The 26,675-nt window shown below is 35.7% G+C and overlaps 1 protein-coding gene across 3 annotated transcripts; it reads left to right on the top strand.

The window, feature by feature from the left end:
• Window positions 1-1,223: 1,223 nt before the first annotated feature.
• pcmtd1 (protein-L-isoaspartate (D-aspartate) O-methyltransferase domain containing 1) lies at window positions 1,224-26,675 on the top strand. 3 transcript variants are annotated; one of them, XM_038305813.1, is made up of 6 exons: window positions 1,224-1,402; window positions 11,986-12,452; window positions 13,962-14,064; window positions 19,086-19,257; window positions 22,543-22,666; window positions 22,983-26,675. In XM_038305813.1, exons 2-6 carry the CDS (start codon window positions 12,146-12,148, stop codon window positions 23,366-23,368), a joined length of 1,092 nt encoding a protein of 363 aa, XP_038161741.1. In that variant the 5' UTR covers window positions 1,224-1,402; window positions 11,986-12,145; the 3' UTR covers window positions 23,369-26,675. The 3 variants fall into 3 exon arrangements, with proteins under 3 accessions (XP_038161741.1, XP_038161740.1, XP_038161739.1); XM_038305812.1 differs by having other exon boundaries at window positions 1,224-1,421; XM_038305811.1 differs by having other exon boundaries at window positions 1,224-1,444.

Genomic DNA, 26,675 nt, shown 5'->3' with positions numbered 1-26,675 from the left:
CTGCCTGGCAGTGTCTTTCCGTGACATGGTCACCTGAGGAGCTAGTTAACAGTTACCTTTTGTATCTCTACTTCTTTTACTATGTCTGCTTCAGTCGGCCGATCGCCACACACACTGCTGGAGGTTTCATCCTGCTAAAAGGGAGTTTTCCTCTTCACTGTCCCCACATGCATATACTTGGAGTGAGGGATTGCTGTAGAGTCACAACAAAATGCAAGCAAAAGTCGAACAAAAATCGTTGCTGCAAGCTCCTTCAGAAAGAGCATGACTTGCAAGTCAATGACTGGATGCAATCAACCAATCACACAGTATTGTCTGTTCTTCTTGGATTTATTGGCGGTTGGCAACAAACATTTAGTAGCATTACCGCCACTTACTGGTATGGAGTGTGTTTCGTGACGGACTGTCTTCTGATAAACATATATATATATATAATTTCTAAGGAAAGAAAAAAAGGAAAAAAAACTACATACTTGTCTATATCATAAACATATTCACCCTCTCAAATTCTATGAAATAATTTAGTTTTCTTTAAAAAAAAAAGAATAATTATTTGTATATGTATACTCCCCAAATTCTTCCCCAAAATATCTAATAAATGAATATTTTCCTTAATACATTCAAAAGTCTCTCCTCATATATCTTCTCTGGCTTTCATATTTATGACATTCCAGTATAACATGTTCTATTGTTTCATATTTTCCACAGTAATCACATTTGCCAGTGGTATGCTTTTGAATTTTGAAAAGTTTATAATAAAGTCCTGTATGCCCAAATCCTAACCTTGTTATCACTCTCTCCTCCTTCCTATTTCATCTTCTATTTTTTCTTTTTCCTACTATCTTCTGAATTTTTATAAAAAACACCTTCCTTTTTTTTCTTCATCCCAACCTTTTTTCCATCAAATTTTCTTTAATAATAATCTTTCCCTCTTATCTAAGAGGGAATTCTTATCTTAGAATCTTATCTAACTTGTTTTAACTGTAAAACTAATAGGATTTTGAACTGCTCTCTTTGCCATTTTATCTGTCCTCTCATTTCCTTCTACTACTATATAGTATTGTCTGTTAAGTGCCTTCAAATGACTTGTGTTGTTAATTGGCACTAAATAAATAAACTAATTTGGATAGATAGATAGATAGATAGATAGATAGATAGATAGATAGATAGAAAACAGATGAGCAACAGTTCAGTTTTTCCTGTTTCGACGGTTTAAAACCACGTGACCCGTGTTTACATTTTCTCAGCTGTTTCTTTCTTCCTCCTCACCAACGCGTCTCGTCGCTACCACGCTTATATCCGACCAAACCATCAAAGTTAGCTCAGACACGCAGAGCTTGATCAATAGAAGCTGTTTTCTACTGAAGGTGTTTGTTTTTCCCACTGACCGTCGCATTGCACGGTGCGTTCACTTGCAAGGAGTAAGTAAATGCGACACGGCATTGTGAGTATTTTTCTGTGTTTACCGTTTGGTTTAAGTTCCGTATGTTTGCGAGTTTTCTGCTTTAATGTGTGTAAGTGTCTGCTGTGACACGGACTTCCACAGCAGAGGAGCAGCGTTGTGTTTGTGTTCGGCTGCTGTGTGTTAGAGCACAGAAAGAGCGGAGCTTACCTAACCTGCTTTGTCTCTGTTTTGATGATGGCGTACTCGGGCCCACCAAAACCTAACCTTAGCCAGCTCCACGCAAACAGCTGTTCCCACGTACTTTTAGGGAAAAAAAAACACAGAGGCTAACCTCTGAAATAAAGCTCTCCTTCTCCGTGGAAGTCAGCTTTTATTTCTTAATGCGCACTCAGGTTTTAGCGACACTTTTTTTTTTTAACTGTCATAAATGTTAATATAATCCGGAAGAGGCTGCGGGAAATTATTTTCTTATTTTCCGTTGGGTTTATTTACACCGTTAGTATTAAAATCACACGAGGGCTGCTATTTTCCGCTTTAACAAACCGGTTTGGCGATTTGCATACGGCTAAAGATTGGGGTTAATCGCACTGCAGAAAGCTGGTCAGCAACTGCGTTTTAGCTCAAGTGGAAACAAAAAGCTGCGTGAATGTTCAACTACAGTACAGCCCCTCTTTGTGTTTAACAGCAGGTGTATTTATGGTTTGGCACCCGTGAGTTCACCATAGTTAGATATTAGAAAGAACAAAGAAGGTTCATGGCTTTTTAAGGGCTGGATTCATGTAAACGGTGTTGTTGTTTTGCTCCACTGTCACGCAGCGTGTTCGGGCCGCTGATTGGCTGAAGGACCAGTGTCTATGTGGCAACGGGATCACATGATCAGGGGCTGCTCTGATTGGCTGCTTCAGGTGTCAGTTAATGACTGTTCAGGAACATCTGTGGACAAGAGGAAAGTGCTTCCTTTTAATAGGATGTCCTAAACTAATATAATAATGATGATAACAACAAAGACAGTAATAATAAAATAATTTATTAAATTTAAGTTTGGGCTTAAATGTGTTTACTTTATAGAAACAGCATAGAAACCTTCATTTTCATTGGATAAACTAACCTGAAAACAGTTTTTTAATGTTGCAAAATTTTCATCTCAGCATTATAACTGACTTTTTAGGTATTTTTTAACCTAATTATAATTTTTTATTTTTTATAGTAGTTACATTGCCTGTTCTATGTAGAGATGCTCTGATCTGATACTTGGATCGGCTCAGATACTGACTAAACGGGATTCTTGCCTATTTTTATCTTTATTGATATCATACAGTTACAGTGACTTTGTATTATGTTACTTGTTACTTTAATTTCATCACACAAAGCACATAAAGCAGCTAGAGAGGATTTGTATCTATGTTCATTTATTACCTTTAGCAATGTTGATGTCACAAACAGGAGATAAAGTTCATAGATGTATCAGATAATGTCCGATATGCTTAGCCCATGTATCCGTGTCCATTGGAAACAAATAGATCAGTGCATCTCTAGTATTGGAGATTAGGGGTGAACGATTTGGCCAAATATCTAAATTGCAATTTTGATTTTATTTCCATTTTCCTACCCTGAGCCTGTAGATGTTTCACCCAAGGCTTTTGGTTTTTGAGAACTTGCTTGCCCAGAGTCCATTGTTACATGACCTTTCTGTAACCATTGTGTGAAAAAGTGTTTAGTTTACGTGTATTCCTTGATCTGCAAGTTAGCTGCTAATCTCTCTACCTTTCTGTGTGGTGAGAAACAACCACCCAATGAGCTGGAGGGAGACATTTAGTGTCCTGCTCTTGTTAAATATAGTGTGATTAAAAACTAGTGCCTCTGTGATTTGAAAATTGCGTTTTGTTAAATTTTTATTATATTTCAAATGCAATTAATTGCCCAGCCCAATTAGGGATGCAAGTTATTGATTACTGTCTTACTAACAATGACATTAGAAGTGCCCCATTTAAAAAAAAACATAAAAAAAACAAAACAGTTTTCTTGTATCAAGAGGATATTTCCATGAACATGAGGGGCTCCTTTTTAATATTATTATTATTATTTTTTTTTTTTAGAAAAGACTGAATTAAAAAAAAAAAATCGATGCATGTCGCAGGCATTACTTCTCTTGCAAATACCAGCAAGGCTCTTCTTAATAATCAACTGTGTTGCCCTCTTTTGGAAAACGCAACTATTGAGAAAAAAAAAAAAAAGAGAACATGATCAATTATTTTTTATGTAAAAAATCTTTACATTAAATGGTGCATATCATATATCATATACATTTAAATAAACTTTCAGGCAGTGCAGTTTGTTTATGTAAATTGATAAATCATAAAAAAATATAATAAAATATTAGCACCTACAACAGACAGACAGGAACTGTTTCTCGCCGACACATTTTAAACATCAATAACCTTATAGACACATTCCTTTAGATGATAACTAATCTACCATTATAGCAAAAATAAATTTGAATGCACATATGAAATCGTATTGACAGCTTTAAGGTGGAAAATAAGAGTTGTTATTGACACAAGCTGCAGTTTTTATCCACTACAGAGCACTTTAACAATTTAGTCTGAAGATGGTGCTAAAGCAAAGATCATTATGGTAAACATTTTATAGCTTGTCATATGCAGCTCTGGAAATGAAGACTCATACCTAGCATGTTACTTAAGATCCTTTGCTGTTTGCAATCAACAGTGTCCACCTTATTAAAAGACTGATTTGTCGTCATTGATGTGTGACATGGATCCTAAGCAATTTGCAAGCTGTGTAAAAATTGAGCTGTAGTTGTAGATTTGTTCATGCATATTGCTGTTGCCATATAGATTTTTCCTCCTCGCACTCACTGAGCGAAGGTTTGAAAGCCACCCTGCATGACGCTCGTTCTGGTTTGAACCATAAATTTGCTCCCTGTAGAATACCGACAGGGAGATTATGCATGAAATGTTTGTCCTCTGTTTGACACTGCAGTGTGTGTCCAAGTGGGATCACAGCCGGAGAGCGTTCACATTTCCCGGACATGTTAATTTTCAGAAATGAATAAGTGGTGGGGTAAAGGTTAAGGCCTAAAACTGCTAATCCTGATCTGGTTACAGTACTGCACTGATCCATTGGAGATTTATTTTGTGGACTAGGATTCATTTTGTTTATTTAACAGGGATGTGATTGTCTTGGTTTGATTTACAGCCTGTTGCTATAAAATAAAACGTCTTAGTTATGGGAAAATCTGATGTAGTGGTTAAAAAAACAAAGCAAAAGCAGAGCGATTAACTCTTCTCCTATGAATTTAAACTTATAATAAGGCTAAGATTGGATTTGATATCAATAATATTTAAACAACTGTGTTTTTAAAAATACAGAACAGCATGTAGGACAACTGTTTAAGCGTTTTAAGCAAAAAACGTTTTTATATGTGGGATTAAAGTTGTTTTGCACCTTAATTCACAATCCATTTGAAACCGTTTTTTCCTAAACTTCTAGGAGAGTTTGAACCATTAGATACTGATGTGGAAACTAGCCTACGACTCCTTACAAAATATTTATGAGCCTGATTCTTAGCGGTTGTTCAGCCAGTAATTTTATTTTTAACAAAAACAAAACAAAAAAGTCATATTATCTAGCTGTGAGAGAACTGCTTTCAATAAAACAAAACATCTTGATCACCCTTTTGACATTAGAAGAAAAAAAAATCTTGAAATCAAGCAAAGCTTAGGAAATAAAATATATGATTTATTTGTCTTTTTTTTTTTTTTTACAGAAGTGTAAAACAAAAAGAAATATTGTTTAGAACAGCTCAGCTCCTTGGACAATTTCAGTTCCTTTTCAAGTAGTAAAAAATGTATAAAAACAGTAATATAAACATGAATTTACAGTTCTAACATTTCAGTTTTTTGTTTTTTATATATATAATGATAAAATATAATAAAATACAATACAATAACCCATTTTACAAAACATTCAGCAGTCTAATGGCAGTGGGGAAGAAACTGTTATGATATCTGCTGGACCTGCATCCAATGCTTCCAAGCATCTTTCCAGAGGCTATAGACATATATTAGCCCAGTAAAAACTAGGGTTGTCAAAAGTATCGATACTCAAAAAAGTATCGATACTGAAATGTTGTATCCGGATACAATACTCATTTTCAAAAGTATCGAGTACCAGTCGCACCTAATCAGTCATTCATCTAAAAAGCAGAATAGAGGAAAATGCACTTTCAGAACACTGTGTGATTAAATAATATTGTGTACTTTTCAGTTTCAGACTTTTTTTGTAACAGTTGCAGCTGCTGAGAATTACTTTTTGTTTCTTAACCGGTTTGGCTAGTGTCATTGTTATGTGTGCAAAGCATAGCCAAGTAAGGAAAACTTAATTTTAATTTTGTAAGTTTTTTATCAAGCTTGCTATATACTGTGCACAGCAAACAACCTCAAAATGTTGTTCTTATTGTTTATTGTATTTATTTATTTATTGTATTTTAATTATTAATCAAAATTTTTCTGTTGAAATTTTATCCTTGTGGTATCGAAAATGGTATCGAGTATCAAATATTTTCCTTAGTATCGGTATCGAGTTGAAAAGTTTAGTATCGTGACAACCCTAGTAACAACCAACAGACAGTGAACTGCAACCATCTCTTAAGTACAAACACCTCTACAGAATTAGGCTTGAGCAGGTATTTGTTTTAGAAATGCAAATTAGTGATGAGTCCATAATTTACTGCCCCTTCAACAATGATTTCACCCATTGTTCCTTTATCAAAAATAAGTGTACTTACATTTCAATAAAAAGCTGTTTTACTGAGCTAGAATGTTTAATTTGTAAATAAAATAGTTCCTTATGTGCCCAAGTTGTTTGATGCTAACGAAATTAACCTGACCCAACGTTTGGTATAGGTAAGGTTCCCATATATTTTGTATTGCACTGTGAAATCTTATATTTTTGCAGTAGTATAAACTGGTTTCAAAGCCAAATGTTAACAGTATAATTCTTGATGTATAAGGTAAAAAGTTTTCTCTCGTTAACATAAATTATATATATATTTTTGGTTTAAATTTAAAGGTATAGTGGAGTAATGCACCATTTGAAATAGTATAGTTCCTTGAACTAATTTTATTTTTATTTTTTACAATTTTCTAAATAAAACCATAAAAATCCATGTATTTAATTATTAGTAATATAAATTATCACATGATGCTTTACATCATTGTGAAGCAGAAGGGAAACGCTAATATTTGGTCTCACAAATTCTACCACATGATTTGATAAGTTTACTTTTGGACTGAAAGATGTCAGGATGCCCTGCAATGCCATTATTATGGTTAAATAATGCAGTTATGAATTTTAGTTTCATTTTTTACTCGATGTATTACAACATCCGATTGCCATGCACTTTGGCATTGTCAGTTTAACTATAGCTCTTGCGAATTTAAATGGTGAAGTCCTCTTGAAATCTTAAATAATTGTTGATGGCAGGTGTGTCTATTAGTTCCCATTGATTTTGCTTGTAAAGCGGGGAGAATGGAGCAAAGCTTACCCCATCGTGACGTCACTGGCGGAAGATGTCAGGGGTGAGGTGTTACTATATTTGGGCAAAAATGGCCGTTCCCGGACTTAGTGATTCCGTCGAAAAGGATTGTTTTAATTTTTTTTACTGATTAACGCTAAATTAATTAAGTCACTGCGGATGTATTAGTTTAAGGTATAGATAATGATCCATTGATCATTATCTATACCTTAAATGTTACATTTATGCAAAATCACACTTGAATGTGTGATTTGTACTTGTTTTATTGCAAAGTTGTATCTTTAATTCATAACTTAGATTCACACAGGATTAATTGTGATTAATTGATTATCGAAATAATCTTCAACTAATTAGGTGATTTATCGTTAACAGGCGTATAGAGATACTTAAACATGCCTTTAGCTGACAGATCAACCAACTTAAAGCAGTAACTATACCAAAATTGTAAAAACTATATATATATATATATATATATATATATATATATATGTATATGTGTGTGTGTGTGTGTGTGTGTGTATGTATGTAAGCATTTTGCATTAATATAAAAAAAAGTTTTTGTATGTCAATATGCTCTTTCTAGAACTCCTCAAGTAGAAAAGTTTTAGTTTCATCTGGTTTAATTTTGTAAAAAATCTTCTATAAGGGAACCTCGAGAGATTAATCGATTTGCAAAATAATCGTTAGCTGGAGCACTAATCACATATATGTATGAGTTGACACAAATCTTTAATTCATTCAGCTTTATTTACTTACAAGTTCAAACACCTACGCATCGGATTTTTATTGGCGGTTATCTTGCCTCCCATTTCTAATCTAAGAGGATATTCACTGCTTTGGTTTCTGTTTTATAACCTGACCTTTGACTTCTTTAGAGAATTATCTCTGACCCATCTGCTGTTTTACTTGATCTTTATGACCCCATTTGTTCATAAATGTTCTCTAACACTCTTCCTTTAAAATCACTTGGTCGCAAGTGATTTTAGGTGTAATGGATCAAGTATGCATGCAAACTTTTCCCTTTTTTCCTTTATTTCACAATTATAGGCCACTTTAAACCCTAATAAAAACTGATTTTCTACCAAAGTGGCCACAGAATGTAAATATGGATAAATCTATCTTGAGACAAAAAAAAACTAACAAAACAAATCTTTGTGTTTTTGGAGAAAGCTGACCCTGGTTTAGTGAGTTTACTCTAAGAATGAGCAATGAGAGGGTTTTATTTCTGCTATATAGTTCATATTAAAAACTTGCTTTGATCTTCAAATCCAGATGCATGAGTTTGACTGTAATCTAAGGCATGCCTCATAAATATGGCCTCCTCCATTTTACTTTGCACTTTATTTGTCTGCAGTGTGTTCCAGTGCGTCCCGCCCAGACAGGCCTGTGGTATTTGGTTACCACAGGCGAGCTGTTGACAGAAGATCTGTTACATGTTGTTTTTTTTATTCTGCTTGATTTCAGGTTGTGTAAACATTACCTCAGATGGCTCTCCCACTGTCTCCGTACAGAGCTATGATATCAGCGTTTTAACTAGTAGATTTGTTTTGTTACAGCCGTGCTGCAATGCTGTTCCCTAGCTCCATAATCTGTATTAAAAGTGCCAGTAATGAACCCCTCTTCAACAAACGTGGATTATCATAGGTAAGACTGCAAAAGCACGGGAAAGCATTTTTGCTTGAATTCCTCACATGACCCAATTCCCTGTATTTGCTTCCAATGCATACAGAGGAAAAATGGGATGAAAAATACTCTCCTTTATTTTCAACGATGGGGGAGAGAATCAATGGTTCTTTTTTGCCAGCGTGAAAGAGCCAAAGGAAAATTACCGGGCATCGCTCTACAAAGTCACCTCTGATTTTAATCTTTATTAGCTGAGTCAGATGTGAAGATGCTGAGGCGGCAGAGAACAAATTCAAACCTCGTCTTCCTGAGCTGCATCACAAGCCGCTTATGTTCAGTTAGAGAAAATCCTGCATCTGTACAGATGTCATTTTTTTACAGGCTATAATTTTTATATTCTGCTCTTTTTCTGTATGCATGATCCTTGATATTGGTCCTACATTCTTAACAGTTGAAGTGTTCTTTTAAAGGCCTAAAGCTTTTAAAACCATGCAGGACAATAAGAGCAGAAAATCGGAGCATAGAAAAGGAGCAAAAAGAATGAACAAATGTTCAGAGGTGTTACCAATCTGAAGCCAACTATGTCAACTCCGAGTCATTCTGCAGACATTATCCGCCCTAAGCAAAACTAAATCAGTCTTTTCACACCTGAATACCTGACAGGTTACATCAAATAAGAACTCAGTTTGACTAAAAATGAGAAACATCTTGCACACTTTCTACTTTAGGCTGTATTCAGGAATACTCACTGTCTTTTTGTTTGTTTATTTCCTGCCTTCAAACTTGCATTTTTTATATTTTGGCAACTGAGTAAATGAATCAAAAAATGTGTTATATTAAAAAAAAAACTGGTGCTAAATTTCTAAGGGAAACAGAATAAAATTTGCATATTGTTACAGTAACTTTTAGTTTTACATTAGACATATAGCTAAATATGTTTTGGTCATTTTATTTCTAACCTCTTACAGGCATCTAAATCAAAACAGTCTCTTTTAAATATGAAAAAAATTATAATAGATCACATGTTTACTGTCGATTCGCTCTTGGGGAATTTCAGAATTAAGGTGCATCTTAAAGTTGACGATGTTCAGCTGTAACTGTATCGTTAATCATTAATCTGATTTATTGATGTGGATGGGTGTATTGCTACACCTCTACTAATATTTGATAAGCTGCAGAGAAACCACCTGCTTTTTGTTGCCACCAAAGAGCTTCTGACTTAATTCAAGCTGAATATTTAACCACTGTGTGGCAGCTGCCTGGGGCACCATCTGCTTGACAGGGTGCAAAATTGCAGAATAAAAAAAAAAAAAATTATGTAATAATAATTGAACTTTATTGATCTCACTTTGGGCCGTGATTATACAACAGTGGGTTTAAGGGTCTTGCTCAGAGACCTAAAGTGGCAGTCTGTGGGAGTGGGGCTCAAACTCAGAACCTCAGGATTCCAATAGGCCGCCTCTCCCCCACTGCTGCAAGGAAATTCAGATGAGTTAAGTTTTGAACAACACTGGGAATTTTAGGGAAGTCTGGGTGTTTACTTGCCTCTTGTGGAAAGGTGTGCAACTTGGTCCAAACCTAAAATTGATTATTTAAGGTTACTTTGACTGCACATTGTATTTAATTAAGCATTATTTATAAAAAAAAATTGACCAAAATGAAGGTAGACATTTCACTTTGATATTTTTGAGTTTTGTTTTTAATTGCAAAATGTTATGCTCGTCTTGATTTTGTATTTCAACCCAGGACATTTGGTTAAGTATAAGTAGTATGCCTTTAAAAAAGTGTTTGTGTGAACATTTAGAATTAAAAACTGAATAATTTTGGAGTAACTTTTTTTAGAATAAAAACTGAATAATTTTGGAGTCATTTTTTTTTAAGTAAGAGTGTAAAGGGGCACTCTCGCCTTGGGCCCCAAAGAACCTAGAGCCGGCACTGTAAACACTTTTCTTGGTAGAATTGTTGGATCTAAACTGTTTTCAATTTTTGCATCAAACCAGCTGAAACACAAAATGGTGTTCCATTATTTTTGGCTAAAAATATATTTGATGTAAGTTGTAGAAATACTATTTTATTTTGATTATTTTATCCACTTTGTGCAATGTACCAGCACTAAACAGAGCTCCAGCATGATGCTGCTACCACCGTGCTCGACAGTGGGTACAGTGTTCATTGCTTTAATAAGCTAAAGTAAGTCCAATTGGTATTAAAGCTATTTTTTTTTTCTTCTTACAGTACTCTGACCATACAACTTTATTTTTAATCATATTTGCTATGTCTTTATTTGGACAGCTGCAGTTTTCAGTCAAGCTCACTGTTATCATTTTTTTTTTTTTAGCAGAAGGCTTCTGTTTTATTATTATCCATGTTCAGTTTTCTTCACTCTGGACAAAGACACTGGTATTCCAGCATTTTCTAAGTTATGGCAGGATTGAGCCTCTGTGGTTTATTTTGGTTCTTTACAATTTGAACAGATTTCCTAAGACCTTAGAGGGACAGTTTGGTGGAAATGGTGAAGGATTGGTTGTCTGACAGTACAGTCATCTCAGAGTAACATTAGAAATGACCCACCTGTCAGAACAATTCTGGATTTGCTATAAGCCATACCCCCTTTCAGGAGATTAAGCATTTGATAACCATTGATAACATCTTCCCCTCTGGCTGTAAAAGTGTATAGTTTTTTAGGAACATACAGAGGGACATATTGGATATGATGTATGTGTGTATTTATGTATTTGAGTTTATATGTAGAACTTTCAGTTGTTGGAAAAACATCCACAGAAAAACTGAAGTTTTCCTAAAACAAACAGCAGTTTTATTATTATTTTATCCTAGAAATGATTAAACAAATCATAAAAAGTCCAAAATGAATTAGCTATTCATGCTATGCGGAGTGTTCATAGGCCTCTGACTTGAACTGAACAGTGGTAATTGAATGCTGTCCTTTAGATACTTAGGGGTGTATGAGATTGTCAGTTTTGTTATTTCTAACAGCAGATATTTATCTTTGTGACTGCAGGATATGCAGAGGTTATGAATTACATTAATGATGGTTTTGTTTCACTCCTGTAAGCCCCATCAGTAGGTCAGCATGTATTATGAAGTGGCCCTTGAGGCCAAATTGAATAAAAACCTTATCAAAGTTATTAACTGCAGTTGTGCTCTTCCGGCTGTTCTGCGAGAGATCTTGGGGGTGGGGAGAGAAAATTCATCATCTGGCTTCTTTCCCTGCTTAATTTTTGTTTTATCATCAAACAGCATTTGGCTGTGGATTAATAGATCCTCAATACTTCAAACCAAATTAGCATTTCACTGGTTAACCTCTGAAGACACAGTGTTTCCCTGCAGACCCTTAAAATAATGCTTCTGTTTGTATTTTTTTCTTTGCTAATGCTCTCAGGTCACTTGCTGCTCAGACATGAGAACCATTTGAAGTGACACTCAACGACTCGGTTTGGCAGGATCCCCACAGCCTGTTTAGAGCTCCATGCCGCTCTAAGGGGGACTCACTCAGCCTGCGTACGAGTTCCACCCTTCTGTGTCTCTTCTCTCTTCTCAACATGGGTGGAGCTGTAAGCGCCGGGGAGGACAACGATGACCTTATTGATAACCTGAAGGAAGCTCAGTACATCCGCACAGAGAAGGTGGAGCAGGCCTTCCGGGCCATAGACCGGGGCGACTACTACCTGGACGGCTATCGGGACAGTGCCTACAAAGACTTGGCGTGGAAACATGGAAACATTCACCTGTCCGCCCCATGTATATACTCTGAAGTAATGGAGGCCCTCAAACTGCAGCCAGGACTTTCTTTCCTTAACCTTGGCAGTGGAACCGGCTACTTGAGCACGATGGTTGGGCTCATCATAGGTATTATGCAATTTATTCATGCTTCACAGGGGAGTTTCTTAGATGTTCTACAAGTTCATCTTTCTAGATTAGAATACCACATAAAAGTTAATCTACTCAATTAGTTTCTCTTAAAATGGGAAGCTTGGTTATTATGTAGAAGAATTCAATGAAATTATTGATTTGTAGTGTTTATTCTCTATAATTTTTCATTGCGGAAAAGACAGACACTGCAGTGAAAAAAGCTAATTTTTTAAAACAGAAATGTTAGGTTTTGGCCAAAACAATAATAGGAAAGATGGCTGACACAACAACCATCCAGCTGCCAGTGCACTGCAAAACATTGAAATCTAAATAAGTAATTTTTTCTTAAAATAAGTGCATTTTACCTTTCATTGGTGAGGTAAGTGAGACCCTTTGCAATTGGAGCATAAAATATTATCTAATTATCTTATTCTAAGTGTAAAACTACACATTCCATTAGCAAATCATCTTATTTACCATTTCAAATTAAGAGTAAATGCACTTAATTTAAGAGATTTTTTTTTACTTATTTCTATATCGTTTTCCCAAAATAAACTTTTTGTTCAGACCTCCTAATTTAAGCAGATTAATGGAAAGTTAAGTGGAAGGAAAAGGTGTGATAGAAAAACATCCGAAGGAAGTTTCACATCTTTTTCATTAAGCTGTTTCCAGAGATTATATCAAGAGTCATCAGCTGTTCACCAGGTTAATGAAATGCACTTCATGCTTCATTTTTATGACTACATTTATGGACAAACTGATTTCATTTTGCAACAATGTCTGCCATTTGTCTGCGCCCCCCCAAACTACAGATACTTGCTATAAAGATCATAGTAAGGCTGTAATATAACTTTTGTACATGCACTGCAAACACTCATGACTTAAATTTTATTGATAATTGATGATGTATTATCAGTGGGCAGATGAGGGAGATCAGACCCAACAATGCAGATGAGCAGGAGGCAGTTATTAAAGCAACCAGGGCATCTTGAACACCTCAGCAGAGTCACAGGTTTATTGGCTTCCAGCCTCACTGCACTGATGCAGCAGTTTATGCAACAGCAGCACAGGCTAGATAATGAATGCATTTACTGTACAATACAAGAACATACTTTTCCACAGTTTGACATTTCTATATTCAAAACATATTTCTGTCTTTATTTTTTAATCATATGTTACAGAAACGGAGTTAATGATTCGTTTTCTACAATTGATTAACATTTAAATTATATTGAAGCCGATCAAGGTGCTTTCTCTCTATGAACTAAACAGCTAATTTAACTGTTTGTTTTATTTATAACAAAATGTTAAACCTTATTTATTTGCTATTCATTTACAGGGAAGCATAATCATATTTCTTGTCTGAAGACCACAAACTAACATTTAGTTTTTCCTCTCAAAAATTGACCAAGTTAATATGTAGCGCAGGCGGGTTGTATTTGGGTCTCTTTGAGATGAAGGACTTTCTCCTGTATTTTATTTATTTTTCTTTTGTTTCTGTTTTAGGGCCTTATGGTGTGAACCATGGAGTCGAGCTCCACAAGGATGTGGTTGAGTATGCCCGACAGAAACTTGATGAATTCATTAAGAATAGTGACAGTTTTGATAAGTAAGTAAATGTCTTCAGAATATTCCTTTTGGTTTTTGTTAAGTGTGTTTATTGTCAGATGCAAACTGTAAATGAGTCTAATTCCTCCTGAATCTCTGACGGTTGCCTAGCAAACAGTCAGCCAAGAAGCTGCCCAGAACAAAACCACCCACGTAAATACTCTTAAAACAGATCACTGTCAGTGTGCACAAATTAAACACAGATAAATGTTAATAAATGGCTGTAGCTCAGGAGATGGAGAGGCTGTTCCTCAGCTGGAGGGCTGATGCTGGGTTTTACAATCGGAAGGTTGCAGCTGGTTTCATTGCCAGAAAAAAAACAAAAACACTTGGCTCCCCAAACTGCATTACACTGGTTGAGGTGGTTTTTTTTGTCAATCTTAAATCTGAAGCATTATTCAAGTGCAAACAGTCCATCAGACCATAACACTTTTAACATTTCAAAATCGTTTATTGTCCTCCAGTTTTGCATAGTATAAAGCTGCTTCCTGTTGTACTCGGCACAGTGTTCTTCCACACTGCCTTGCAAAATAGACCTTCCCCTTGGCCTTTTGTTTTTGATTTCTTTTTTTAACTCCTATTTAATTAGATGGATCCCCACTAATTAGTCAAAACGGGTTACTTTTAATGTGGATAAAATATTGGATTATTTTTAACATTGATACATGCATATGTATCCACTCACTTTGCTATGAAGACTGTAACAAGTTATCATGCAAAACATTAGCTTTAATGGTCAAATGGTCACACAATGAGGGAAATTGTGAGCAATCAAAGTGTGTGTGTGTGTGTGTATGTATATATATATATATATATATATATATATATATATATTAGTTCTTAACCAAAGTCAGGGTGTTTTTCTAAAAAAGAAAAAAAAAATCAGTGATATTCCCCTTGGTTACTACCAAATTCATTGTCTTTAGAGCCCAAAGTTGGTCCTTGAGAGCTGCTTTCCTGCAGGTTTTAGAGGTTTCCCTGCTTCAGTACAGATGATTTCCACTGATAGCTGATTAACACGCTGTTACTTAACTGTAAACATGGAAACCTCTAAAACATTCAAGACGGCGGACCTCGAGGACCAACTTTGGTGAAGCCTGCCTTAGAGAACTGCAGAGTTTCACAGCAGAGCTGGGAGTACCCGTCCATGTTATCCCCATATGTCCTACACTCCATGGATCTGGGGTTTATTGAAGAGTGGGTAGAAAATAGCACATTTATAATTTTGACAGAAGCAAGAGGGCCTTTTATGGAGGAGGGTGCCCTGGTCAGATGAGATAAAAGCTTAACTTTTCGGCCACCAAAAACTACTCTTCAGTCTGCCTGTAATTTGAAACTAGGACAGAGGTTCACCTTCCAGCCGGACAATGACCCAAAGCAGCATGTTGTGCCAGGTCATAGTTAAAAAACACAAGCTTAAAGTTCAGTTCACAGCGGTGAAAAATCAAACTTTTATAGTTCACTTTTTCAAAAATGAACTATGTTCAAAAACCTATAAATGAACTAGTTAAAGTTTATTTGGTAAATCAAGCCACATTTCTACACAATAGAACCTCATATTTCACATTAAATGTGTGATCATGATAGAAAGAAATGGAAAATACTCGATGCAGTCAAGATATACTGTGTGTGCAGTGAAACCTTTATTTAACCAAATTAGACAGAACCTCAGAAACATACAGGTACATACATTCAGATTCGGCTGAAAAGATCTGTATGTCAGTCATTCAGTAGCAGATATTTCCTAAGATAGCATATGCATCGTGGGAAAGATGCATTTGCTGTTATGAAGTTAACTCGATGTGTCACTTAAAATTTTAAGTGGATGTGCTTAATGTTCGGACTGTAGTCCTGGTGGGCACAGTTTGCAAAAAAACGTGATTTTTATTTTATTTTTTTCCTGTCAGAGCTTAACATTGGTTCATAAAACTGCCAGGCGCTCTGCAAAACTGGCGTCAGAAATACCGATAGATGAGTCTGAATCGCGAAGACTAGTAATGGCAGCCAACATGCTGGTCTGTCATTATTGTTGCCATAATAAGGGCCTTAAAACCTGACGTTATCCAATGAACAGTGTCGTTATCGATTGAACGTGAATCTGCGCTGTGTGTGTGTCGCTCATTATTCTCAGAGTGAGCAGCACTCTCGTTCACTACTTTAAAAGCAGTCCATTCAGTCCAGTTCACTAAAAATATGAACATATTAATTGAACGCATGCACAACACCAACAAGCATACCTAGCAGCAAGACCTGAGTTGTATCAGAGAAAAGTTTAAATATGAAGTTATCTAGTCAAAGTCCAGTCCATCCAATGTGTAGGAACTGGAGCAGTTTCTCTACGAGAGGTGGTTGAAAATCATCCCTGATGTGAAATGTGGAAAAGCTTATGAAGGGGAGGAGGGGGTGGAGTTATGCGCTCCGTTTCCTTTATTTTTCTGTGTTTTACTTCAACATAAACAAATTTACACACCTTAGAAGTTTAGCCACATCTTTTACATGAAACAGTTCAAACTCTCCAAGCTATGTGGATTCAAGGATGAACAAATTTTTTTAAAAATGCTCAGGAGAGAAGAATTAGTCTGAGACAAATAACCCCAATTTAGTTTTTTTTTTATTTTTATATAGCACAAGTTTACAACACTGCAGTCAAGTTGATTATGTTAGTTTAGTTGAAAAGTTTTCTGTCTAACCCAGCAGATTGAATCTAGAGACTTGAGTACCCAGGGCCAGTCTCTGCAGCAATACAAAGGATGGATGCATGCAGCAAAAGTGAAAAGGAGAACTATCTGTGGTTTTATGTTATCGACAGAGTTCAATTTAATGGCATCCAGATGAAGTGATTGACTAAGCAGACTTTGACCCAATGACAATTACTTCTGGCTTATCTGAATTTTAAATAGACATTTATTAGTTAAATAAATGAACTATGATCTGTCAGTACATTTAGGATTTAAACAAGCCCATTGTTGTTCCCTGGATCCCTACAGAAATGCAACACTGTGATCTAACATACAGGTACAGATACAAGACTGTTATCTATGGCCATAAGTATATCGATAGTGCCGTTGTTACTGTGCTAGGATGAGCTCTAAAACCTGTCTGAAACCTTTTCAAACAGGCGACTATGGTGTAAATTCTTACACATTTTATTAGAAACTATTTCCTCAAATCATTAATTAAATCATCTTGATCAAAGGAAGGTTTAAGTAAAGGTTTGAGCTCGCAGTGTATATCCATTCACTTATATACTTATATATAATATTTTAATAAAATCTGTGTTCCCTCTGGTTATAACTTTATTTATAAGGAATCTTCTAAAAATATAACACATAGAGCAAAGGGAAAGGAAAGCTCAACAGAGCTATGATGGTTTAAGTTGGGCCCCTGTACTAATAAGAAAACTTGGCGAAGGGTCTTTTATAAGGGACAGTCGCAAAGCCCTCATTTAAAATGTAAAACAAAGTGTCTCTAGTTTATAACACACTTTCTTTTTATAACACAGTTTCTTTTTTCTCTTATTGTCCGCATGTGTTTTGTTTGTTGTAGCTAAAGACATCTGTAGATTTCTGTTTTTAAAAAGAAATTTGATTTTATTATTCCCTATTTAACATTTTTGCATAGAGCATTCTATCATTTTAAATAGTTTTTTCATATAACAATTATTAGGATTTTATTCATTTGAAATATACAAAGTAGCACCTAGTTGTTGAAGCACTTTTATTAATTTAGATTTTCAAGGATAAAAATTGATTGAGATTATTAATCTTTTTAATGAGGGTTTCCCAGCTGAAGTAGAGTAGAATAGAATAGAAAACCCCTTCTGTCCCACAATGGGGAAATTGTGGTGTTACAACAGCAAAAGATAATAGCAAAGAGAAATGTGGACCTTAAAGTGTATTTAAAAAACAGAATAAGAGAAGAGTTAAGAACATAAACAAATAAATGCAAAATGTAATGTTTTTTACAAGTTAAAACCTGAGAGATGTTGAATTAATTTGTATTCTGTCCCGTTTACTTTCCTATCCTGAAATAAATAAGTCCACCACATCATTCATCTCGATATAATTCCAGCTGCTTTGGTACCTTACAGGTTTTGTTAAAAAAGAAATGGCATCAAAGAGATCCAGGAGCAGCAGACGAGTCAGACAGAAAGTTGTGGAAAATTAAAATCAATGCTTAGACGTCAGTATCCCATGCATTGAACATGCAAATCCACATTAAAGAGCAGATCATTTAAAAAGATCATTATTCTAATAAACAGGCCAGAGATTCACAGCTGCTGACAAAGGTGCTATAACCTACAGACAGTAATGAAAGCATTCTGATCATGGGAGAGAAAAGTTGAGTTAATGGTTGCAACAAATTCTGTTAAAAAGCATATTTGCCAACTAAAGAAACAATGCCTCTTTGTATTTGTTGTCAATGAAATACAAGTACATCAGAAATGGATGCTTATGTCAGGCATGTGTTTAAACATAACGTCTTTTACTTAGACTGTATAGTACCTTGAATGGAGTATAAGCAACATTTATATTGCTGCAAAGTTTGTGGTTCTTTATTCAGTAATAAATGTCAATTACTCACATTAAAGTAAATGTCAGTTACTTTCCTTGCGTAGTGCTTTAAAATATTCCATTTTTTTATTAGATATTTTACTTGATATATCAGTTTTCACAGTTCCCTCCTCATTCTTAGGTGTTTTTCTCTTCAGTGCCTTTTGGATGAAAGATAATGAACACGCAGTGTGAAGTCCCCAGACAATTGCCAGCTCTATTTGCACATGGGGTTCGTCTGAATTTCAAGGGCCTTCGTTCATTACAAGTCTATTACCACTGATTCAGACATTTGCATTCTCACTCATGAGTTGTTTAGAAAACTTTAGGGCTGCAGTGCATGTGTGAAAACACTTATGGTGTCTTGCTTATTTCTTTGCCGCATAGTACAATTGCGACAGTGTAACTAAGGGGATGAAAAACATGTTGTCTCTGACTGTGTTTGATATGTTGATTATTTTTTTCACAGGTTTGAATTCTGTGAACCCGTCTTCGTGGTTGGGAATTGCCTTGAAATCTCCACAGACAGCCACCAATACGATCGCATTTATTGTGGTGCAGGAGTGCAGAAAGACCATGAAAATTACATGAAAGTGTTGCTGAAAATTGGAGGCATACTGGTGATGCCTATAGAGGATCAGGTAAGTGCTCCAAGCTCTCAGGTAGATACAGAACCGGCGCACACACTGATTGCTATTCAAATTTCCAAACATAAGGGAAAACAAGGTAACATAGCTTTGACCTGCAAGGCCCATTATGCAACTTTCTCATGCATTATTGAGCCCCAACTGCCCCTGGATTGAAGCAGCTATAAATGATGTCTTATTTAAAACGGAACTCGTTTTGAAATGTTGACGGATTGGGGCGTGTAGAAAAGTATGGAAGTTATTTTGATCATTTGATGGTAAGCAAGAAAAAAAGGAAAACCTCATTTTGAATAAAGATTTTATTATCATAGTGTAGTTTTGCCTGCGTAAATGATCAGCCATCTTGGTCATGGCAACCACAAAAAAACAAGCTTAAATTGGAGGGAAATGAAGATGACTTTTGGCCTTTTTTTTTTTTTTCTGAAGATGTTTCAAAATCCATCCAGGAGTCTCTATCAATTTTGTCAGCTCACACCAGAGCTAACTGTAATTGGAATGCTGAAGTATTTACGCAGCATGGAGGGCAATCCTCCTGAGCACATTGCAAAGCACATGCAAATATGCTTTGGAATAACTTGGAATAATTTAAGAGTAACAGGTAGGTGGTTATTCGGCATATAAAATACTGAGGGAAATAGTCCAGTTGCCTTCCACCTTAATCCTGTTTTGCGGTATTGTAGTTTTGCTTTGCCTAGCTCTCTGAGAGGTATAAAATATTTTTAAAAAAGGAGTAACCCTCCTACGCTAGTTATCATCAGTGGTTTTCAATCTGGTCTTAAAAAAATAAAACTTTATTTTGAAAGAAAAAAAACCGTAGGATCTCTAAAAGTGTGTTATTATAACTCTGATAACACCATTGCTGCTGGCATGCAGTCTGTGAATTATTAGGCACATTTATTCTGACTGAACTTCCCTACATAGACAAATTATCATCACTTGCATCCTCTGATGCTGATAAAGCTATTTGAATATTAGTGGCCTCTTTCAGATAAATTTATAATTGATAGTTTAGGTGCAGAGACTCCACATATATATAGAAAAAAAGTCCACAGGTTGCATGGAAACATGTGATACTTGTGGCAGCAAGAGTCTCAAGTTACAAACATCCAGCTACATTTTGGAGAGCCTTGGAGACAGTAGGACAGTCTTAATGTAGCATAGATGGGGCCTCTAAACGAATTAATGCTAATTTAGTGGTATTTTTTCTGAAATTTAAGGTCAGTAAGTTTTTGAATTTCCAGATATTTAATATCAAGTTAGGGTGAGCAAGAAATATTAATGATGCTTTAAAGGGAATTTGTTCTCAGTAATGCAGGCAATTTTTCAGAAAATGTGTTCAGATCGATGCACTTAAACAGCTATATAATTTTTAATGATGCAACAAATATCAGTTTATCAAGCTGTGATTTTCCACCAGCATGGACAAAGTAAAATGAATTTGTCATTCAACACTCTAGTTTGTAACAGAAACCAGGCCTTTGTGTATCTTGTTTTCCCACAGTATTGTGTTAAACACTTTCGCTATAAATGACTTTAACCAGCAGTATCATTAAAAAGGAGGAATTTACATTTTATCATGTTTATTTAAAAATTTTTTTTTTTTAAATGAATATTTTTGCATAGCATTTCTTAAGAACAGTGCTAAAGGAAATAAACTAATCGGTTCAATTTCAGCTTTGTTTTGTATTCCTAAAGAAGCTAGACTTCATTTCAAAGAACACAACATGTGTATATACCCTCTCTGTATACCAAGCACTGAAACAAGTACACTCAGTATACAGTAAGCCTAGAGATCTTTGTAGGATCTAATGATGTGAGGGCACTATAGCTGAAAACTAAGCAGGCTGTGTCCATGGTAATGTGAATCATTTTCAGAACACATTGTACTTTGTTCTAGCCTTTTATCAGCTACAAGCTGACATTTTTCTCCCTTCTTCTTGTCTGGAGCTCTTCTTTTCAAATTGCTCTTCAAAATGGACAAATCTGAAGGCTTCAAAGGACGAGAGGGAAAGCGAGCAGATCTTTGGGAGGGAACAGATGCGGTGTAGGAAAGTCTTTCGAAGCAGTGAGATTGCTGCTGTTATAACCAACGTCTAAGTTTCTTTTTTCTCTATTTGGTCTTTGTCATGATGAGGAATCTCCCCCCCTGTGGATTTCATTATGAATAGATTTTTTTTAACAGTTAAATACATGCTATAAAATACTTCAGAATCACCATGAAGAATCTATCATTTTATGATGTTCTGATTCCATAATAGTAAAAGATATCGACAGCATGATTGGCTCATGCTGAAGCAAAACATTTATTATATAATGAAGAGCTTGTTTCCTGGGTTTACACTGTGCTTAATAAAACCTTCATATCTTAAAGTCTAATTTAGCAATGACCAGACGGACTTTGACACCTGGCCTCAAGGTGTCAACTCTAATAGCTAATAAAGAAGGTGTTGTTCCATTAGTGGCAAAGCCTGAACATTGATCTAAGGAGGCAGAGCTTGAAAGAAAAAAGATGTGTGTGTGTGTGTGTATAAAGGAAGGGTTATAGTTAAAACTGTAAAAGAAACGTCCATAGGGCAGGAAGTTTGACTTAACTTGTAACTATCTGGTTTAGGCCAATGGCTCAATATTGGTCAGTAGTTTCGGATAACCCTTCTTTCTATGAAGACGGTGATATTATGACCTGAGCTGGCCCATACCTGTATCATCTTGAGATTTATGTCTCACATTTAAATCTAACATACAATTCTGTCAGTGACGTGATTGGTCAGACAAAAAGCTAGAATTGCTGCTTTATGCTTTGTTTCCATGTTTTGATACTTGTAGAAAAAAAAGTCACTACTTTGGAGTGACCTCATCGAAAAGCCCATCTAACCTCTACAGAATCACCATTAACGCAGTTTCTTTCCTGTCCAACAATTTATACTAAAAGGAATACAAGTGGAACACATTCAACCATCTTTAAATATATTGGAAGGATAAGAGATTGTGCAGATGTATGGTGATGGTCATAGGGATTTTCAACGTCTCAGATGGGTTTTGTAAAGATGTATTGCTGCTGTGGGTCTGAAATCAGCCTTAAAGGATCACTTTTGATCAGGTGGTAAGACCAAACACAGCAATAATATAATGTAGAGTGGCACACTGAAACAACTCATATAAAACAGTGGAATTTGTATAGTGCAAGAGTGTATTGTGATACTTCTGCCTCGTTTGTGATTTAGACATTATTTAGTTTTCTTTTGAACAACAATCCCATTTTTTTATTTTCTGTTTTTACAGCTGACCCAGATAACCAGAACAGGTCAGAGCACATGGGAGAGCAGAAACATCTTGGCAGTGTCCTTTGCCCCTTTGGTGCAGCAGAGCCGTGCGGAAGGAGAGAAGCCTGACGCTGTCCAGCTGCGTGAGTTTCATTGCCTTGACAACAAAAGAAAAACTTGCCTTGAAGTAGAAAACTGACTCCACATTTTTTTTTAAGGCACAGTACACTAAAAATTATTGGAAGTGATTGTAGTAAGATACAATACTTGCCTTGTCCTACATGATCTGTGTGAAACTGCTGCATAAAGCCAACTCGATTCTTTTAAAATGCCACAGCTCAGTTTCCTGCAGCAATCTTACTCCCTTATGCCAACCCAGTTGAGCAAATGTGCTAGCTGCAGTATAAATATTCTTTTTGTGGCACATTTTCCTGAAGCATCGTGCCTCTCTGTCTCCAGCCCCGGTGACCGTCCGCAGTCTTCAGGACCTCTCTCGCGTCTACATTCGCCGCACTCTCAGAAACCTGTCGAATCAGGACAATCAGGGGAAAGGAACGGTGCAGCGGGTTCCACACAAGCGCAAACGGAGGCGCTGCCGACGGCGGCGCATCAACACCTACGTTTTTGTGGGCAATCAGCTCATACCCCAAATGGTGGATAGCGAAGTGGAGGAACACGCTGAGGAGGAACAGAAGGAGGTGGCGGCAGAGGAGGAGGAGGAGGAGGAAAGAGACATTGGCGAAATTGAAATCATCAAGCAAGTGAATGAGTTGAGAGAACAAATACTGGCTCTGCCTCTGCCTGAATCACTGAAGGCATATTTGCTGTACTACCGAGAGAAATGACTGATCCACTCGATGTCCACCCTTAACGAGTGCTCTGCCTGCTGAAATTCGGTTTCGTTTTTGTTTGTTTTTTTCCACCCCTTTTCAGTTGAAATGTAGCATTATTATCACTTAATCTCAATGGTAACACTGTATTGGAACGAGATGTGATGGATAATATCCGATAATAATGTTTTTGATTTTCATGAGTGTTTCTTTTTCTTGATGTTTTTACTTTAATCTGTATATGAAAATATGTATAAAGAATCCTTAATGGACATTTAGTTTCAGGAAACTGTTTTGAGATACAGATTTTATCAAATACGAATGTCTGCAGATGCGTGCAGATAAACACTGCATAAATAATAATCATTAAAACAACAGTCCTTTAAGTCTTGTTTAAATATGATAAAACACAAATGAAGACTTTATTGCACCTTTTTTAGAAGCTTTAACCTGCTGTCACTATACAGGGATTTAATTATGTTTAATAAAAAACGGTGAATCGTAAATGAGGCCACATCTTATCTAACAGCTAAAGATTAAGGACTTAATCCATATTCATAAAAAACAAAAGTGTCGATGTATTTTATACTTTTCTTCTAAAAAAAAAAAAAAAAAAAGATCACTGGAAAGATGAAATTGGTTCACCTATATTTTCTACAGGGCACATTTTAATGTGAAGTTTTTTAAAGCATGCTAACATTCTTGCAGCTACTACTGCGAGAAGCTGCCATCGATTTGATGCAATGCAAGCTCTCTACTCTGTTTTCTTTTCTCACAGATGCATGTGAATAATATGTTAGGGGTTTAACGCGGGGAGCTACAGATGTTTATAGGTGTTTTAGTTTCAGGGAGAGGTGAGAACATTTCTTAATCTTGATTACATCATATGTGTCATGGGTGTTTTCAGGCTCCTTTTTACATCATCTGATTGGTTGCTGGAGGTGATGTTCTAAGTGATCAAGTTCAGAAATGTTTCTTAAAAAAAACAAACAAAAAAAAGTAATTTAAAGGATGTGTATCATAATTTTTTTTATGTTTTTTCTTCAGCTGCGTTGATTATTCTTGGTTTCATGACCGAAATTTAAAAATATATATACAAAAAAAAAAAGAGGCAGCACAGAATTCCGCCATGTGTTTGTAACGCTAAGGGCAAATAAAAAAAGAAAAGTGTAATTTAAAAACTTAACACGTCTGCCAACATTTAATTAATGGTTATTTCTGATCCACCTTTGACCAAAGATTTTAAAATTACTTATTCTAACTTCTTCCCAGACTCGCCTACTTTATATTGATGAGCAGTAAATGTGCACATCTCAGCTAACTAGTCCATGTTTTACTTGAGATGGCTTAACACACTACAGTAATGTAGCTGTTGGATAAAGATTTATACAGAGGATATCCGTCCTTTCATGCAAACTCTGGAAATCCATCTGCTTTTAGTTTCCCAGTGACATGCTGTTTACCTTAAAGTGTCATGCCGAGCTAATGTGAACGGTGCTGGATGGGAAGGACCATAAAATAGTGATATGCAATCACATTTCAGCTGCAGTCAAACTGTCCCTCCTTCATTTTGCTCAGAAACGATAACAATTGGAGCTTATGACTAAATATGCTGAAGGTTTGGGGAAAGCATTTTCTCGATCTAGCTTGTTAAAGTTTTATACTCACAAATGACAGCTGCGCCTTCTCAGTGGCTGGGTTCAAGTTTAGTTGTTCACCTTTGTAGCAAAAGTCCATCTTTTTGCTGGGTTACCAATACGAGGTTTTCTTTCCAATAAAAATGGGTTTTTTTCTAAAAAGAAAACAGTCTTGTTCCGCTGCACAAGTCTGTCAGATAATGTACATTCAGATAATGTTTCATCATCCACATACAGTACGAACTTCCGGTCTTATAGACATGGCAACAAAAATATAAGTTTGAAAAATAGTGGAAAGGCAGATTATGATTGAGTTTTTCTGTCATTTTTTTTCTTTTGGCTATAGAATATATTTGCCCTTTAAAAATGAATATTTAGTTTCATGGCCTTGGCAGAAGTTTAATTTTGTACAGCACCCGTGTTTTTTTTTTAATGTTCTTATACAAAAATACACACAAAACCACAATTTCCAAGATTTTGATGCCTTTTGTATTCTGGACTATAGTTGTGTCCAACAAAGCACCTTAATCAGCACTTCTCAAGTAAAGAAAATATATAAAAAGGTACCACTCTTGGCTTTAATTGTGGACTGAAATCATTGTAATGTAAATTTGCCTTTAATTACAAGGCGCTGGCAGAACCTCCCTAATAGTGGTGGCTTTTAAGTGCCAACATACCCAACTCCCTACCCCTCTTACCAATTATGCTGGGATTTCTGTGAGCTTCCTTGCAGTCAATGATCCAAACAAAGGTGATTTTGTACAAAAAAGAAAAACATTCCACTCTGAAAAAAAAAAAAACAGCACATCACTGATATCTGCAGGTTTTCTTTGTGCTTCACTGTCACCCACTCTTTCTTTGAAAGAGTCTTTTAGTATTAAAAAAATTGCATTGAATGTTGTTCATAGGAATTATATTAAAAGTGATATAAAAAGTATATAGTGTTCTCATATGATTCTTCGTCCAGTTTAATTTGCAGTTGACTTGTTGTAGCATCCCTTTCTGCTGTACTGTATCTTCACACAGGGAACTCCACTGCTGTCTGTTACATAGGAAATTATAGCTCTTCATTTTGTTCTGATGTACTGAAAAATATTTAGTTTTAAAAATGGGTTTGATTAATCCTATAGATTTTCTTGCGTGTGGAGAGGTAATTTTTAATTTCAGCAAGCTTTTTTTTTTTTTTATTTGTTTAGTTTTAAATGTCCTTAACAAAAGGTTTTCTAGGTTAACTGTATAGATGCTTATCTTTTAATTACCAATAATATCCAAACACTCCCACTTTATTTGCATCCATTAAAATTCACATGATGTATCAGAGCCTGTTTATATACCATAACCTGAAATGTAATTGCTTATTAGTGAGCGACACTGAATGCGCTGGACCTACAGCTAACTCTCTAAGGTCGGCCCTTGAACCAAAGTTAATAGGATGGCTGTGATTACTTTTAATGTGGACGAGATCTGACTATTAAAACTTTTCCCAGTGAAACAAATCAACTCATAATTTGTTACTTTCTTTATTTTAGGTTCTTTTTCTTTTTTTTTTATTATTTAGCTAAATTTGTCCAGTTGCTCTTTGTTGGGGCCTAATAGGAATATTTTTTCTCAAAGTGTGTGCAGTTCATTTTTAAAATGTGTTTCATTGTAAATGTGTGGCACAGAAATAAAGGTCACAATCACAA

The sequence above is a fragment of the Cyprinodon tularosa genome, unplaced genomic scaffold (genome assembly GCF_016077235.1).
Source record: "Cyprinodon tularosa strain WSP-4 unplaced genomic scaffold, ASM1607723v1 ctg566, whole genome shotgun sequence".
In the NCBI taxonomy this organism is placed as follows: Eukaryota; Metazoa; Chordata; class Actinopteri; order Cyprinodontiformes; family Cyprinodontidae; genus Cyprinodon; species Cyprinodon tularosa.
Note: the sequence above shows the minus strand (reverse complement) of the source record. Positions and strands in the feature narration are given on the sequence as shown.

Excerpts from the sequence above, each read along its gene's own strand:
- pcmtd1 (XM_038305813.1), top strand. The coding sequence starts at position 12,146 with ATGGGTGGAGCTGTAAGCGCCGGGGAGGACAACGATGACCTTATTGAT. Across the intron at positions 12,453-13,961 it reads GATGGTTGGGCTCATCATAG|GGCCTTATGGTGTGAACCAT; the intron begins GTATTATGCAAT and ends TTTCTGTTTTAG. Across the intron at positions 14,065-19,085 it reads AATAGTGACAGTTTTGATAA|GTTTGAATTCTGTGAACCCG; the intron begins GTAAGTAAATGT and ends TTTTTTTCACAG.